The sequence below is a fragment of the Dendrobium catenatum genome, unplaced genomic scaffold, assembly GCF_001605985.2.
Source record: "Dendrobium catenatum unplaced genomic scaffold, ASM160598v2 original_scaffold_185271, whole genome shotgun sequence".
NCBI lineage: Eukaryota > Viridiplantae > Streptophyta > Magnoliopsida > Asparagales > Orchidaceae > Dendrobium > Dendrobium catenatum.
Genome location: NW_021503689.1, coordinates 654,512 through 672,516, shown reverse-complemented (window position 1 = coordinate 672,516; position 18,005 = coordinate 654,512). Strand labels below are relative to the sequence as shown.

The 18,005-nt window shown below is 38.8% G+C and overlaps 1 protein-coding gene across 1 annotated transcript; it reads left to right on the top strand.

The window, feature by feature from the left end:
• The first annotated feature begins 32 nt into the window (after positions 1–32).
• LOC110108620 (probable glucomannan 4-beta-mannosyltransferase 4) lies at positions 33–15,895 on the top strand. Its single transcript, XM_020839337.2, has 10 exons — positions 33–390; positions 479–837; positions 929–1,027; positions 2,568–2,820; positions 13,532–13,642; positions 14,034–14,170; positions 14,580–14,693; positions 14,789–14,988; positions 15,260–15,454; positions 15,541–15,895. The coding sequence occupies exons 1-10, from the start codon at positions 222–224 to the stop codon at positions 15,701–15,703; spliced, it is 1,800 nt and encodes a 599-aa protein (XP_020694996.1). The 5' UTR covers positions 33–221; the 3' UTR covers positions 15,704–15,895.
• The last annotated feature ends 2,110 nt before the right edge of the window (positions 15,896–18,005 follow it).

The following is an 18,005-nucleotide window of genomic DNA, read 5'->3' as shown; positions in this document are numbered from 1 at the left end:
ATAAAGCTTGATGCCCGAAACCTACCGCCACTGCCTTCACTATTTATCACATCTTCACCTTTTCCCAAAAAAAAAAAAAAAAAACATCTTCACCTCCACGTTGATTCATCCCTGTACCTGCTCGAACCGCCGAGATTATAAAGCCAAATAAGGGCAGCAAACTAACCCACGGTGAAGAGTAGAGCGGCGCAAACGCAGGAGGAAGGGCTAGGTTGCTAACCATGAGGAACGTGTTTCCGGCGGTGATTTACTTGGCCGCTACCACTGCTGCATGCGAAGTCACCTCCGCCGCCGCCAGCAGCCTCACCCTCGGTCCTCTCCTCCGCCAACTAACTTATTCTCGCCCTCCTTCCTCCATCCTCCTCCGCCCTTCGACGGCTATCAGTATAAGTAATACTTTTCTTTCTCTCCCTTCCACTCAGTTCACATTCTTTCCTTGTGCTAGTAAACCTGCTTACTTCGGTTTTTCTCTGATCAGCCTCGGCATTGGCCGCCAAGTGTGCGCGCGTTATTGGTCTCTCGGTCTCCGATACCCTCGAGTTGTTCTTCCACTCCGCCGGCGCAGCCCTCCCAGAGCAGTTTTTCGCCGTGTGGAGTCTGGTGAGGACTAAAGCGTTGGCTCCCGTGCTAATGGTGTTGGTGGCGGCCTGCCTGTTCATGTCGGTGATGCTGATGGTGGAAGTCACCTCGATGGCCACCGTCAGCCTCGCCGTCAAGCTGCTACGTTGCAGGCCGGAGAAACGCTACAAATGGGAACCCATCAAGGCCGACGAGGAGACCGGAAGTTTGGCCTACCCAATGGTCCTCGTTCAGATCCCAATGTACAATGAGAAAGAGGTTTGACTGCATGTTGTTTTTCACCTTGCACACAGTAATTTATCGCCTCAACTTCCTATATGGCTTACGGTCGAGCACCTTATGCGCACAGGTATACAAGCTGTCCATCGGAGCAGTGTGCGCACTCACATGGCCGCAGGATCGAATCATAATACAAGTCCTGGATGACTCGACTGACCCCGCCATTAAGGTGCAAGGCGCAAACCATCAATGTTATTTAAACGCTCACAATTCTTATGACGAAGATGCACTCACTCATCATATAGACACAAATGAATACGTTAACCAGTACTCTTGTTCGCTGCCGTAATTTCTATTAATGCTACTAAGTTGTGTTACATACCTCTGAGGGCTTCCTCCTTCGTGGAAATTGCCCCGGCAACTCACATGTCACATAAGCTGCTCTGAAAAGTCTAAAGTGATGGATACTCAAACTTTCTGTCAGTTAGGGCTTAGGGTTTAGTTTTGGATTTGGAGAGTGTCACATGGAAGTAATTGGGGCTTCACGGATGACAGTATTTTAGATTGAAATGATATCCTAAAACGATTGCTCTGATTCTTTGTAAGGACGTTGATAGCTGTATTCTAGATTTCCTCACTTATGATTTGCAGAATAATGCTACACTCTTTAGAAAATCTACACACAAGCTTTTTAGATGCTGCAATTAAAGCTGGAAGAGTTTCATCCATTTTTGGTTGGGAAGAATTTTTGTTATCCTACCTTAATCTAGAGCTTGTGTGGTGTGAGTTTTTGTATGGGGCTTTTTAGGGAGCATGATTTTTCTCTTTTTCACGGTGTGAAGTTTTTGTTGGTGTAAATTTTATTTTTACATATCTTTATTCATTGCTGAAATCTAAGAAAAAGGACTTATTATCACATAAATCTAGTGGAGTTTAGAGATTCCTCCTTTTCTTTTTGTTTAAAAACATAGTGTAGGCACTTTGAAACTCTGATGGTTAATGGACAAAACTTGCATCTTTCGTTTCTGCATAAGATCTGTTATTTAAATACAGATTTTGAGACTGCTAGCTAGCCCTTGCAATTTCATTTACTTGTTTTATACTTCAAATTCAAAACCCAAGCACTTTAAGAAAATGCACCTAGAAGTTTGAGTTCTGAAGGGTAAGGGCATTAAATACCCCTCTGAAAGCTGAATTTCTCATAGTTGTTCTACCCGTTGATGCATATAAGACCAAAGTTAGGTATTTCTTACAATACATACCTCTTTGAAAGCTGTCCAAATATAATTGTCCAATGCGCTGGAAGAACAACTAATGGAATCAGTGCCAAAATCTGTCATTTTTAGTCTCAACCAATGGAAGATACAATTTTTTTATGTTTCACTTACTCTAGCTTTATCTCTAATAACTTGCTACTACCTTGATGACTTTTGTAAATAAATGCTCTTGAAGTCTACTGCCTTCAAAACCGAGCATCATAATTGACAGCCACAACCACGAATGACTTGATAAGTGTGAGGTCCTCAAAAGCAACAAAAAAGTGATAAAAGTTTTTAGTTTTCGTATTCTTTGCTTTTTTTTTTTTTTTAAATTCTTCCGTCTTTCCTAATGCATGCATAGTGAGTCATTGTTTGTCACCCGAACAACAGCTGAGTTTTCTAAAAGAACTTGGTATTATTAAAAGTACAATGTTCTTTTAGCGACTAATATTGAAGGTACAAACATTAGATGATATTCTTATTTATAATTTGAATTTTTTGATGATGTAGGACTTGGTGGCTCTTGAGTGTAAAATTTGGGCAAGTAAGGGCGCAAATATCACTTATGAAGTCAGGGACAATAGAAAGGGGTATAAAGCAGGGGCATTAAAGAAGGGAATGGAATATACCTATGTCCAACAGTGCGAGTTTGTGGCCATCTTTGATGCTGATTTCAGGCCAGGATCTGACTTTCTCATGAGAACAATTCCCTATCTTGTATCCAATTCACATATTGCTCTCGTTCAAGCTCGTTGGGAGTTTGGTAAGACTACTTTAAAGCTGCAAACATATTGCATTATCCTGAAATGAAATTGAATGTTTTATTTTGACAATTTGTTTAATTGGTTTGTATGCCTGCAATGGATTTGTTCTTCATACATCTTAATGTAGAAATGCAATAGTAGATATAAAAAAAAATCTAGTAGCAGGTATGATTTTTCTTGCACCTATAATGTGGAATTGCCAAACATCACAAATTCACAATAGAATAAATCCAGGGTTTTGAGTTTAGCTTGGCAATTGCTAGAAAAATTGATCAACTTGTGATTCAAATCATGCTTATATTGAAATTCATGAGTCTATTAATAAGCCAAGCTCGAATCAAACATGAATTGAGCCTAGTCTAGATTAGATAAAGCAAGCTCAACATGTATTAGATTGTTTTATTTTCAATATGTGAATTGTATTTTGTTGTAGTTTTCTTTGGAGTTGTTCCTGGCTGCGCCTAGGATTTGTGAAGAGTCGATCTACCTCTTGAATAGTATATCAACTTGTATCTCGGTTTGTTGTGCCGATATCTCATTCTTTCTTGTTGATTTTTGCTGCATTTTGTCTTCATTATTGCTGTTTTTGTTGTGTGGAGATCACATCTTTACCAAATTGGTATCAAAGCACCTTTTTTGGGATCTATGGAGGCTAAGAATGTTGATACGTTGGAGGAGAGGCTTGATGGGGAAGTTGGAAATCTGAAGTCTGAATTCAGAGAGTGAATTTCAGCAATTGAGGACAGATTTTTGAATCTATAAGAGATGATGAAAATGATGTTAGAGTTTCAAGCCAAAACAGTATCATTAGTGGCATAGGCACCGTTGATCGGACAAGGAAGTGGGGGAAACTCTAATATATGAACAATGATGGGGGATTGGGAGATGGATTTTTGTGTGTGTGTGTGTGGGGGGGGGGAGATGCTTTCTTTGGAGCCACTTCCAAGGAGGGGAATGGGTGAAGGGTATGGCTGGTGAAGAAATTAAGATGATAAATATTAGAGAGCTGATTTAGGTGAGAGGGAAACATGGAGGGTTTACAACATGCTACACTGGAGGAATAAGCTATTGTGGCGGTGACGATTCTAGAGTGAGAAAGTTGAAGATGTCGGTTTTTTAGGGAGAAGATAATCTGATAGGAAATACTTGAGTTTGCAAGTAACCCTAAGGTAATACTTGAGTTCGCAAGCAATCCTAACCCAAATCGGAGATCCAACAATGATAAAGTTGCTGTCAAGAATCGAAAAAACAGCAGAAATCTGCTGTTGACAGCAGAAAAATAGCACTATTCTGAGAGAAAACCAAGAAAAGACATCTATTCCAATAAATGATGAATAAAACAGCAAAGATACAATTGATCCTCAATTCGAGAGGAGGATCGATCTCTCCCAAATCTCTAGACGCTGCTAGAGCCCAAAGAAAACCTAAATCTAAGAGATATCAAATTTCAACCAAATTCAAGATACCCAAACCCTAGAAAAATAAACTATTTAATGCATAAAAATCAAAAGGAATTCCCTAAACAGTCTCTACAATCAATTTCCCTCTTAAACTTCCTCAAAATTCCTTCCTAAAACAGTCCCGCAAGGCGAGCGGCTCGCGCGGCCTCCGCCCAGGCGGAAACTTTCGCCGTTTCTTGTCTGGGTCGGTCCCGCGTGGACCGGTCTAACATAATCACAAATAGATTTATATGGTGGAGTTATATTTTGCTGTTAGCGGGTTGGTAAAAGATGAAAAACTCACTGCAACTGTACAATGTCTGGAAGGGAAGGCTTTGTCTTGGTACCAGTGGTGAGACTTGCAAGATCCGATCCGATCATGGAGGGAATTCAAAGATTGTTTACTAGAATGTTTTCGAACCAGTCGGGAAGGAGATTTTTATGAGCAGTTATTTGCTCAGGTGCAGGAGGGGATGGTGATAGTGTACTGAGAGAAGTTCGAGTACTTCTCGAGTTAATTGGGAAGGTTGTTAGAGATAGTGCTAGAAGGGTACTTTATGAAGGGGCTCAAGCCTAATATTCGAGCAGCTGTTCAAGTACTAAGACCAAGTAGCTTATGAGAGGTTATGGAGTTAGTCCAGCTGTTGCAAGATAAGAACTCCTTGGAGAGGAGTAGCTTTAGCAGCATTTTAGGAGTCTCTTACCTCACGACCACTACATTTATGGCACCAAAGGTGCAGATGATGCCTATTTAGAAGGATCCCGAATGGATAGAGATCCGAGAGTATGACCAGGGGGAACTTCAAAAGGTTGAATGAATTAGAAATTCAGGAGAAGAGGGCCAAGGTTTTATACTTTAGGTGTGATGAGAAGTTCATTCCAGGCTACCATTATAATGATCGTTCATTACAGGTCATGATAGTTCGCAATGAGGAAGAAGGTGATGCATAAGAGGAAGTATGATCACCTGCACTTAGATGTTGCAGAGATATCACTTAACTCGGTGGTTGAGTTCACATTGAACCACGTCATGAAGGTTACGAAGAAGATCGGGCATCAGGAGGTGGTAGTAATGGTGGATAGTAGAGCTACCCACAACATTTCCAACAGTATGGTGAATCAATTGGGATTGAAATTAGTGGACATGAGGGGCTTTGTGGTTATGCTATGAACTTGAAAAGTAGAGAGGAGTAGAAGAATTTGTAAAGCGGTGATCCTAATCCTTCCATAGGTTAAGGTATTGGAAGACTTTCTGCCATTAAATTTGTGGAGCACATATGTGATATTGGGGATGAAGTGGTTGTAGAAGTTGAGAAAGACCAAGATTGATTGGAAGGCTCTAATGATGGAGTTCAAGGTTGAGGGAAGGAAAGTGGTTATTAGAGATGATCTTAGCCCGTTTAAAACTATGGCTTCACTCAAAATTATGGTGAGAGCAATCCAGGGTGAAGTTGCGGAATTTTTGGTGGAGCTTCTGAATTTAGAATGAGAAGAGGATGGAGAGAAGATAGAAACATTTGATATGGTTCAACCACTCCTATAATAGTATCTAGAGGTGTTCCAGCCAGTTCAGGGGTTGCTTCCTTCATGAGAATAGGAGCATGCTATCATATTGAAGGAAGGAGTCTTATCTATCAGTATTCGTCTGTACCATTATTCGTAAATCCAGAAGTATATGATCCAGAGATTGACCAGGGAGATGCTAGAGGCATGGATCATTCAATCCACTGATGCCTTTTGGCCTCATTAATGCTTTAGCTATTTTCGAGTCTCGAATAACCAGGGTATTCCAACCATATATGTAGAGGTTTGTGTTAGTATTCTTTGATGATATTTTGATTTACAGCAGGAGCGAGGAGGAGCACTTAGAACACATGGGATTGGTGTTATCTACTCTGTGAGACCACCACTTATTTGTTAATATGAAGAAATGCTCATTCTCCCAGTCTAGAGTGGAGTATTTAGGGCACGTGGTATCACGGAACGAGTAGCAACTAACCAGAGCAAAATCGAGATCATGTTGAGATGATTAATACCCAAGAGCTTGAGGGAGTTGAGAGGGTTCTTGGGCTTATAGGCTACTACAAAAATATCATGAAGGGATATTGTTCAATAGTTTGACCTTTGTCTAAACAACTAAAGAAGGATAATTTCAATTGGGGAGAAGCAACTAACAAGGCCTTTGAGGAGTTGAAGAAGGCAATGACCAGCGTACTAGTGTTAGCCTTGCCTGACTTCAACTAGCCTTTTATGGTGGAGATTGATGCTTAAGGGTATGGGATAGGAACTGTATTTATACGGGAACAGAGACCAGTGGCTTATTTCAGTCAGGTGTTGACTGCCAGGGTGAGGCTTAAGTTAGTATACGAAGGGAGCTGATGGCAAATGTGTTGCCCATCCTGAAATGGCGACCCTACCTACTTATTGGGCTGATTGTCAGGACTGATCAAAGAAGCTTAAGGTTTCTTTTGGAGCAAAGGATGGTTACAGAGGAACATCAGAGGTGACATTCAAAACTGCTGGGTTATGTTTTGAGATTTAGTATTCACCCGGGATAGAGAACAAGGCCTCAGATGAGTTATCTAGATGTATAACGGAACCACACATGATGGCACTGTATGTTCCCTTAGTTGTGTGCTGGGAGGCTTTGAGAAGAGAAAGTCAGCAAGATGAAGGATTGGTGGAAATCAAGAGAGATTTATTGGGGAACAATGATAGCCATCCATAATATACATTACTCGATCAGAGGTTGTTATACCATGGGCAAATGGTGATATTGAGGACGTCACCATATGTATACCACTTGCTGCGGGAGTTCTACGATAGTCCCTTAGGAGGAAAGATAACCCGTTGGAAAGACTACCACGTAAACTACGAATATTGTCGGACAATTCCACCGGAATTCCGTCAGTAAATATGCTAGAAATGTACATTTTCTGGTCGAACTCAGAATTGACCCGGCACCAGACTGAAATTGGGATGGAAGGTCCACCTGCACCAGACTGAGGGGGTGGTGGGGGATTGAATGATGGGACATAGGATATAGATAAGTGGGAGGGCCTCCATGAGAAGGTGAGGGGTAAGAAGGGTAGAAGGAACTAATGTGCGTGGCTTTTGAAGAAGGAAAGCGAGGGTCTTGTGAGTAAAACTGTGGGTTATTGGTTGGAGAAGTAGGTAAATGCGGGATAGGCTGACTTAGTGGTGTAAACGAGTCGAGTCAAGTCGAGTTTTGATACTATCGAGCTCAGCTCGTCAATTAGAAAGCGAGCTCGAGCTCGAACTTGAGCTCATCCCACTGTTAACGAGTTCAAGCCGGCTCGCGAGCCTCGGCGGTTCAGGCATCCTTCGAGCGAGTCATCCTCCTTGTTTGCGTCATACGCTTCGAGCTCGCCATTGGAGAAGAAGAAGGTTGAGCATTGAAGATAAAATATATTTTTTTCTTATGGGGAGAAGAGAGGAGCAGAGATAATTAATGAGTTAAAAAAAAGTAAAAGCAGGCTGCAACTTTTCGCCTTTCCAAAAAACACAACAACAGCAACTGTCAGCAGTTTTCATTAGTTAGATTAAATAAAATTAAAATTATACATTTTTTATGGCAAGAAATACCAAAATAGTATCATTTTTCATGTTTTTTTTTGGAATTTACGCTTCTGTTTTTCGGAATTCCTGCTCGATGCCCGCCTTCCGTCATTTAGAATTGTCGCCCAGCACCCGCGTTCGGTCATTTTATATATATTTTTTTAAATTCAAATAATCAATCGAGCTCGGCTTTTTTTTTTTTTTAGCTCGAGTTTAATCTATCTTGCGAGCTTACGAGCCGAGCTAAAACTCGAGCTCGCCGCTCGATAAGCTCGGCTCGTGAGCTCATTTTTAGGTCGAGTTCTAGCCGGTTCACGAGTTGACTCGGCTCACTTACACCCCTAGGATGACTCTGAGTGGCAGGAAGACAAGAAGTGGTCCCTTGAGTACCTACAGACCTATACTAGCTGAGCCACTAGTCACCTACTTGCGCCCACAAAAAATATTCCTGATTAATCCTCGATGAGACTCATCACTTGAAGCTATCTGCAAAAAATATTGAAGAATTATTAACAGCATGAATTATAACAAATATTTAATGTAAAATAGAGCAACAATAAAATAACTGAAGTAGAGCAATAATAAAAATTAACTATTGCTATGCTGTTAAAAATAAATCATATTAGAAAATATAAATTATTTATTTATAATTAATTGAGCAATAATAAAAATTAACTATTGCTACAAAAAATATTGTTGATTAATCCTCGATGAGACTCATCACTTGAAGCTATCTGCAAAAAATATTGAAGAATTATTAACAGCATGAATTATAATAAATATTTAATGTAAAATAGAGTTTGGCCTTGAGGCGATTTTCATCCGTGAGGCGAGGCGTAAGCCTCGAGGCGGTCTGAGGCGTAAGCCTCATGGACGCAGAATTGCGTAAATAATAATTTAAGGATTTTAGCAGGTAAATAATAGCAAGATTCTATTATACAATAAAAACATCTAAATAACAAGTGGAAATTAAGAAAAGAGATGCAATAAAAGCATGTTCCAAAGTACAAAATCACAAAATTATAGTAAACTCTCAAAATACAATTAAGAAGAAACATATAAAATCCAATCACATCCCATCACTAAATGGGTCTTTAAAGGAATATTCTTCTCCAATTGTATTTATGAATGTCATATCTTCATCATCTTCAATATGACTCACTTTTCTCTTCCCTGTTCAATAAGAATGATCATTAATTCATTATCATGTTAATTACTCACTTGATATAAATATAATGCAATAGCACATAAGAAGTTGTGAAATATCTTTACTTAATTATTGTGTTGCAGAGCTAGTGGATGTGTGTGGTGTGGTACTAGTGGATGTGCCCACTTGATCTGCTTCGCCCCTCAAAACATCCACACTTAGATCCTCTAGTTGTAAGTCTGATAATGACAAATCTGTCTCATCATCTATGAACCACTCATTATCAGATGACACATCATCACACACCAATGGGTCCTCATCATCCTTCAACCCCTTATTCCTCAACTTTCTATCTCTTAACTTTTTGTTGTGTATAATATATACAAGGCTCTGTTTAAAATTGCGAAATAAGAGGCGCGCCTCTGCTCAATTTGACACAAAAACGCCTCGAGGCTTACGCAATTCCTCTCCTAACAGAGGCGTACGCCTCACCTGGTCTGAGGCGCGCCTCAGAGGCCCAATTGCGCAATTCTGGGTGAGGCGTACACCTCATAGAACCGGCCCCAACCACTTAAAATGAAGCCTTTTCTCCCCTTAATCCCGCACGGCTTCCAGGTTATCCCGAAATTTTTCTTCCTGCAGCCTGTGTTCCCGAAACAGAGGGGTTCCCGCACGGTCGGCTTCCCTTCCTGCCGCCTCTCTCCGGCGAACTTGAAGTGTTTGGTCGCCCTCTAGGAGTACTCCACATTCGATTTTAGGTATTTTTTTTAGTTTAGGCCTAGATTTTCAAGTGAAAGAAAATCTAGTGTTTTTGAATTTTTGATTTTTTTTGTGTGTTTTTGTATTTTTGCTTTAAGAAACATGGTTAGAGGCAAAACGTCATTGCGGCATGATTTTATTGCATATATTTTCTTACTTTTCACTATTTTCATATATCATTTAGATGTTTTTATGGTATGATAGAATCTAGCTATTATTTACCTGCTAAAATCCTTAAATTCTTATTTATGCAATTCTGCGTCCGTAAGGCTTACGCCTCACACCGCCTCGAGGCTTACGCCTCGCCTCACGGACGAAAACCACCTCGAGGCTTAATTACGCAATTTTAAACCTTGATACAAGGGAGTTCATTCTGAGTGTTTATAGCTGATTTCTTCTCTTTGTTTGCACTTGACTATATGTACTCCAGTTTCACTCACACCTAGAAGAAGAACAAGTGAGGCCCAAAACTCTTACAGCAAAACTCTGTAACTCAGGGGTGAATTCATCAAATTAGAACCACCATTCAACTGTTTTCAAGAAGAAAAATGATAATCAGAACTTAATAAAGTGTCTTGCATTTACCAAAATATGTATACCTGGAGATCGTTTGGCAATCGTTGATTTTGCTGCATGCAGATCGAAAAAACCCTATTTATTCCGAAATAGAACAAGTTGTAAATCTGCAAGCTCCCTATCTGTCTGCTCTGGTATTAGTCGTTCCATGCAATGATACAGACCAAGCTTCACCTCTGGGTTTGGAGATTTCCTCTATGAATATTGAAATTGAGGATTGAGATAATATGCCGCTGCATGTAGATGACGGTGTAACTGTACCTCCCACCGAGCATCAATGATATTCCAAATCTCTCTAGAACTTGCCTCCTCTCCTCCCAAATTGTGTGTAATCAACTCCTTGGCCTCATCCATATCATTATGAATAAAACCCATAGCTGGTTTCTTCTCGGCATCCACTAAATGTAAAACTTGCACCAAGGGTCTCGTGCTCAATATAGCATAGGTCACAGTAGCCCAAAATTTATCATTTAAAATTATTTTTCTTATTTCCTTCCCCTCACTTTTCTTCCCCCACGCAGAGTTAAGCCATTCTGTTGATGTAAACATTGATTCCAGAGGTTGTCTCACATCCAACAGGCTCTACAGTGTCAAATAAGGTGTTGCAAACCTGTAGATTTACAGTGCACAAATGTAAGAAGATACCTAGTGGTTGCAGGATGAATGATTTTCTTCTTTGAAAACTTTCTCATTAAGGCTAAGACCCATGAGTGGTTGTATATGAACTTTGTGATCATCTTCGCCCTAGAAAGAGCGCTCTTGTGTTGAGGTAAATCACCAAGTTCCTCCAATATGAGATCGATACAGTGTGCTGCGCAGGGGGTCCAATATAGGTGTTTCCTCTTCTCCATCAACATCTGACCAGCTGCTTTGTATGCACTGGCATTGTTAGTCACCACCTGAACAACAAATTGCTCCCCAATCTCCTCAACAACCCCATCTAGTAAATTGAAAATGAATTCAGCATTTTTAACCTCATCTGAAGCTTCAACTGATCGTAAAAACACTGTGCCGTAGGAATTGTTGACAAGGATATTAATCAAGCTTCTGCTCTTCATGTCAGACCATCCATCTGACATAATTGTAACACCAGTTTCACTCCATGTCCGTTTAATCTCATCAATGCTCTGCTCTGTGTTATGTAGCTCCTCCAAAATTCATGTTCGCAACTCGTATATGGAAGGTGTCTTCAATCCTCTCCCATACAACCCTACAGGCCTCAACATATTGAAGTAGGCCGACGATGTCGCAACATTAAATGGTATGGCATTCTCAAAAAAAAATCTGCCAATATCCATGCAAACCTGCCGTCGACCCTCTCTGGTACCAGCCGCAGGCATCATCTGTGCTTGTCCTATATCCTCTTATGGATTAGTCATATACTGGTCCATAGGACTCTGCGCACCTCTATTATGTATAGTGGAGGAAGAGCCCTTTCCACTCTCGCTCCCCTGCAAGGAGAGAGGCACAAGTGGCTTAAGCTGATATAATTAATATTCTATACTAAATGTTTAAACACCTGACTTATTGTTTCAGGTCAAGGAAATTCCGTAAGAATCCTAGTTTTTGTAATAAAACATACCTTAGTTGTTTTTAACGGTATTGCTGATGTCATTGAAACACGTGTGAAATTTCTGTGTTAAAAAAATACAAATATAACTCTAGTTTACTAAACAGCCCTCCCCAGTTTCAAATCTCTCCTAAACCGCCCTCTCCTTTTTATTTTTTTATTCAAATAATGGGCCCCACAAGGTGGTATGCTGCTTGCTTTGTTCGCCTGGCATAAACAAGTGGTCGTCCCTTGTGATGGCCGGATGGACTTGTCCTTCTTGCACCGGTCTTTCTATCTTCACCTTTCCTTTTAGAAAAGTCTTTATAGCTTGAGACCACTTCAAGTAATTTCTTACATTCAAGCGACATGAGGCATGTAGCCCCTAGTGTTCTCTATTAATCTGATTTTCACCTTTCATTTCATGATTATTAACTCCTTTGAAGGGAAGTCAAATAAACCATACATGATGAAGATAAGGAAGAATCCCAATAAGAAAAAAAAAAAAGAGAGGATAGATGTTGGAGGAATGCAATGTTAACTTTTCACTCTGATATCTTTAGAACACCAGAAATATGAAAAAACTATTTTAATTTATGTTGTTTTTTCATGTAGAAATGTGAACGTCCTATAATGCAAATAAATCAATGCTACTTAATAGAAAAAGAAAAAAGTCCCCAAAAAAGTTTGGCGGCTAGAAGATGAAGGGGAGGCACACGGATTGTATTTTAAAAGTTATAAGAGGATCAATCCAACTGTTAGAAATATTAATCCGTGTGCTAAAAGTTCACTATCAAACTTGTTTGGTTTGTGGATCCTACAATCTTTCGACAATAGATATATGTTTACTGCAAGCGGGTAAGTTTGTACGTCCCAATGCTAATACATAAGAGTGTAGAAGTAATTGGGTGATCATGGACTGATGGTGAAGATAGAAGTTTCTGACATACCTCCATTAATTTTTTGGGGTAGTGACTGAGGTTGGTAGTTCCCGCAGCTATGAGTCCAAGAGTCTTGATTTGATTGGAAGGTGGATAGCGGGTTGTTACTTTTGGTTTTCCAAATTTTCCAGAGGATGTTACCAATTTTGATTTTTTGACATATTTTAAGAAAGGATCATCTTCACCTGACAAACGCTGAGCTCCTGGAGCATTCAATAATTACAATTTTCCACTAGATACATTCCCGTCATTTCATGTTCATATTTTTTATCTTTAAATTAATACTGAAAAGTTGACGCAGCATTACAGAAAATTATATTATATGCTGTTTATTTTAGCGTTGCTTGATCATTGAGGATAATTCAGACAATATTCTCTCCCCAATATCTATTACATCTCTTATGAATGCAACCTACTAAACTCAAAACTTTAAAAGGTGCATTTGTAACTGAATTTAATCAATGATCTTTCTTCTATTGTTTTATATTTAAGTAATTTTCGTCTGATACCATACTTTATACATGTACTGCTGTTCCGAAATTCTTCTCCGTGTATTATTACAAGCATTTTCTGCTTTATATTAAAAAACCCTAAAAGTAGGTTAAACTTTTATGAAAATAGAATCATCCTTGCGAATAGAAGCATTTATTAGTTCTGATTTATTTATTCCTCAATTGACAGGAAGTTGCTGACTGTCGCATTTCCCGGGCGATTTTGCAGTTAATTACAGCGAGTGTCTGATGACAAGGATACAAAGGATATCTCTTGATTATCATTTTAAAGTGGAGCAAGAAGCAGGTTCATCAACCTTCGCCTTCTTTGGTTTCAATGGTAATTGATGCTCATCTTAACGTCATCATCATAATCATCAGTAGCCTTATTCCTTATCATCATTACTCTGTAGCACACTTTTTTTTTCTGTGTATCACACTAAATTATATGCTTAACAGAGATGAAGGGTTTATCATTCTAAAACCAAAGGGTTTCTATTTAAGGACATGAATGCAGTTTATTAAAAGGCTATCTCTAGCAAATTATTTGTTTTGATTTTAATTATTTTATGCCTTTATGTATAAAAAATAGTAAACTTAATGTTTGATTGAATAGCCTTATAGACTAGCACATTTTTTATCTGCATTTGTTAAAAATTATATGGAGATAAAGATGTTTTCAGCATACATGTGGCAGAAGAGGTTCCTCAACTTACTTCTCCTGATTATAGGAACGGCTGGTGTATGGCGAATACCAGCTATTGAAGAAGCAGGTGGTTGGAAAGACCGAACTACTGTGGAGGACATGGATTTGGCGGTGAGGGCAGGCCTCAAAGGTTGGAAATTCTTATATGTTGGCGACATCAAGGTATCAAGTCATAAACCCTATGAGTTTTTATAAAAGAACATGTTTACCATGCTTGGTTGAAATCTTGGCATCTAAATTTGGTCATCTACATATAACATTAATCTTGAAATTGGCAATACGAACATTTATGGTATTTGTTTAGAAGTTATTCATTACAGAACCCAAGGGGAGTGATTTATACATAATTAAAAGTGCCTGCAGTTTGATTACTTCACTCGAGCATTCTATTTAATAGAATGATGTTTGGTGATTGTTTCTAATTATACAAAAAAAGTTATTGGAACTAATTACAATTGATCATATGTGATAAGAAGTCTAAACCATAAAGGTTTTGCAGTCAAATGATAGCAAGATAATCAAACATGCCTTAATAGTTCAATGTCATAGAACCGACTAAGTACTATTGCAGGTAAAAAGTGAATTACCATGCACTTTCAAGGCATACAGGCACCAGCAACACCGATGGACATGTGGAGCCGCAAACTTATTTCGAAAGGTGGCACTTGATATCTTGATTGCTAAGGTGAAAGTTTTTCCATTGAACATGGAGGTGCATTTTAATGGACTTGCTTAGTTATTGCTGATGTAGTACTCTTCTTACAATTTTTCATGGTGCAGAATGTCTCAATATGGAAGAAGTTTCATGTGCTTTACAGCTTTTTCTTTGTGCGCAAGATTATAACCCACATAGTCACATTTCTGTTCTATTCAGTCGTGGTTCCAGCATCTGTGCTCGTCCCAGAGGTCAAAATTCCCTTATGGGGAGTGATGTACATTCCAACCAGCATCACTCTTCTCAACGCCTTGAGAAACCCACGGTATAAAACCTTTATATTTTTCCCTCTCTAGTTCCATCTCGTTTTCAGTTATAGCTGGCTAATTACTCGTTGAAAAACTCTGATTCTAGTTCCATCTCTTTGACTGAAGCTATGTTGCTTAAAAACTTTACCGTTTTTTAGAATGATTAATGTCATTATGATATTTCTGTTTTTATTTTGAGCAGTCTAACATTTGGATATCCATACTTTGCATTACTTAATACTCATTAATGAACAAAATAGTCAGCTCATGATAACATATTTTTGGCAGCTTTATTCATATAATGCCATTCTGGGTTCTGTTCGAGAATGTGATGTCCTTGCATAGAATCAAGGCAACTTTAATAGGACTATTGGAGACGGGAAATGTCAATGAATGGGTTGTAACAGAGAAGTTAGGAGAAGCTCCCAAAGCAAATCCTGAAAACAGTAAGCCTGAAGCAACGTCAACAAAATTTAGAGATAGGTAAACAGCATTCCCGCTTTATGTTGTCGGTTTCAGATGAGAAAGTGCAAGTGATCGAAGTATTATTATTATTTTTTGCTTTTCAGGATCAACTTTACGGAGCTCGGATTTGCTGTTTATCTCCTGTTTTGTGCTTCATATGACGTTGTCTATGGAAATAATTACTACTACATATATCTTTACCTCCAAGCCTTTGCTTTCATTGCCATAGGCTTTGGGTACGCCGGAGCTTCTGGCTCAAAATCATAGCACTTCTATTCATACATTGTTTTCGGCAAATTCAGACTATTCTTTTTGTATTCTCTTTATCTTGTTGCAGAAACATGCCAGTGATTTTTTGACTGGGAAAGGCCACGCAACATTAGCATCTACTTCTCTACTAATGAATGGCCAAACTTTTTTTAGCTTTAATTTGAAAAATAAAATGTATTATCTATGTAACTCTGCGTTTCACATGCCATGCAATGCTGTTATATCCTGCTAAATGATTAGATCAAAGTGGTCATAAAATAATAGCACTTTAGAACCAATTGGATAAATCTATATAAAAAATAAGACCTTGAGTTATATATATCGTAAAAAAAAAAGGTAATAGTTTGTGTGCATGTCAAGTTAATCGAGTCATCATGAGAGGCTTGAGTTGAGTTTAACAAATCGCTAATTATGAATCAGTATGGAACGCCAATTAACACTTGCAAAGCCTCGAGTCACCCATGAATGGCTACTCTTACTCGAACGTCGATGCAGAGCTATTAAACTTGATGAACTTATGAAGTCACCAATGGCTTAACACGAGCTCTGTACATGTCACTGCAAACTAGGGGTTGTTGCAAAGATAATTCATGAAGGATATTTGCTCTTAATTTGGAACCGGACTGAAGTTTCAGATTAGCAGCCAGTTCTTGTAGAAGAGATCGATTCTTGAACCAAGGAGCAACGTGAAAACAGAGATAGAAAATTCGAGAGAAATAAAGAAGAAGATAAAATGGTATTGCATATACTTGACCGGCTATTAAAAAGGGATGTCCCATATATATAGAAATGGAGTGGGGTGAAATAAGCAACTAGCCAATGGGTGTGTGCCACCTCATTATTGCTTTATATTTGTTACATCATACTTATCTATTAATAGGCCCCTGCAAATTGATGGGTTCTGGAGAACTATCAGTTTGAGTCGTAGTGTCTGAAACCTTGGAGTAGATAAGGATTTTGTAAATATGTTAGCTACTTGATCCATAGTATTGATTGGAAACAGACAAATGCTTTTGTGTTGTATATGATCACGAACAAATCTTTGAACAATTTGATGTGTTTCGTACGAGTGTGGAACACTAGATTGTTAGCCAAGGCAATAGCAAAAGTGTTGTTGCAGTGAAGATCAGTAGGTTGTGTTTGATGAACTTCAAATTCGGCAAGATGTTTACGAAGCCAGATAGCATCAATGGTAAGAGCGGCTAATGCTTGGTATTCCAATTCGGTTGAGGAATGGGCTACAGTGTGTTGTTTCTTGACCGTGCAAGATATAAGAGTATTACCTAGAAAACAACAATATCCGGATGTAGATATTCGGGATACATGATCTCCAGCCCAATCAGCATATGAAAAGGATGTGAGTTGAAGATTAGATTTTGTAATAGGTATACCAAAATCCAACGTACCTTTGATATAACGAAGTAGTCGTTTGAGCATAAAGGTATGCTGTGGTAGCGAATTGTGTATGCGTTGAGATAAAAGGTTGACGCTGTAGGCAATGTCCGGGCGCGTAAGCGTCAAATATTGAAGAGAGTCTGTGAGTTTCCTGTATAGCATTGGATCAGATAGAAGGTTATCTTGTTGAAAAACCTTTGGTAGTTTCGTACAAGTAGGATTGGCAAGAGAATTGCATTGAGTTAGTTGAGCTTGCTGAAGAATTGGCGTCGCATACTGCTTTTGTGAGAGAAAATATTGCTGCTCTTGACGATCAATTTGAATGTCTAGAAAAGTATGAGCCTCACCAAGATGCTTCGTGGAGAATCTTGCATTTAGTTGATCCAAAATTTTACCAAGTATTTATTGATTATTACCAATAATAAGAATATCATCCACATATATAAGCAAAAGCATTTGAATATGTGATTGAGTAAATATAAAAAGTGACAGTTCAGAGTTACTATTGGTAAAGCCGAGTGATAGTAAGTACGTCGTAAAAGTATTATACCATTGTCTCGGAGCCTGTTTTAAATTGTAAAGCGCTTTGCGAAGAAGACAAACATGGTTTGGATGGTTGGAGTCCTCAAACCCTTTCGGTTGCTTTTTATGAACTGTTTATGTTAGATTTCCATGAAGAAACACATTTGCAATATCGAGCTGTTGGACCTGCCAATTATTATATTAAGCAATAGCAAGCAATATACAAATAGTGGGTAGTTTAGCAACAGGACTAAATGTCTCTGTGTAATCGAGACCAAATTATTGATTGTTTCCTAGCGCAACTAATCGAGCTTTGTATTTAGCATTTGATCCATCTTCATGTAATTTTGTTCGATAGGTCCATTTACATCCTAACACAGAT

What these genes read in the sequence shown, in the direction of transcription:
- LOC110108620 (XM_020839337.2), top strand. Translation starts at nt 222, where the DNA reads ATGAGGAACGTGTTTCCGGCGGTGATTTACTTGGCCGCTACCACTGCT. An exon ending in CGACTGACCCCGCCATTAAG is followed by an intron (nt 1,028 to 2,567) that starts GTGCAAGGCGCA and finishes TTGATGATGTAG; the next exon opens with GACTTGGTGGCTCTTGAGTG. An exon ending in TATATGTTGGCGACATCAAG is followed by an intron (nt 14,171 to 14,579) that starts GTATCAAGTCAT and finishes GTACTATTGCAG; the next exon opens with GTAAAAAGTGAATTACCATG.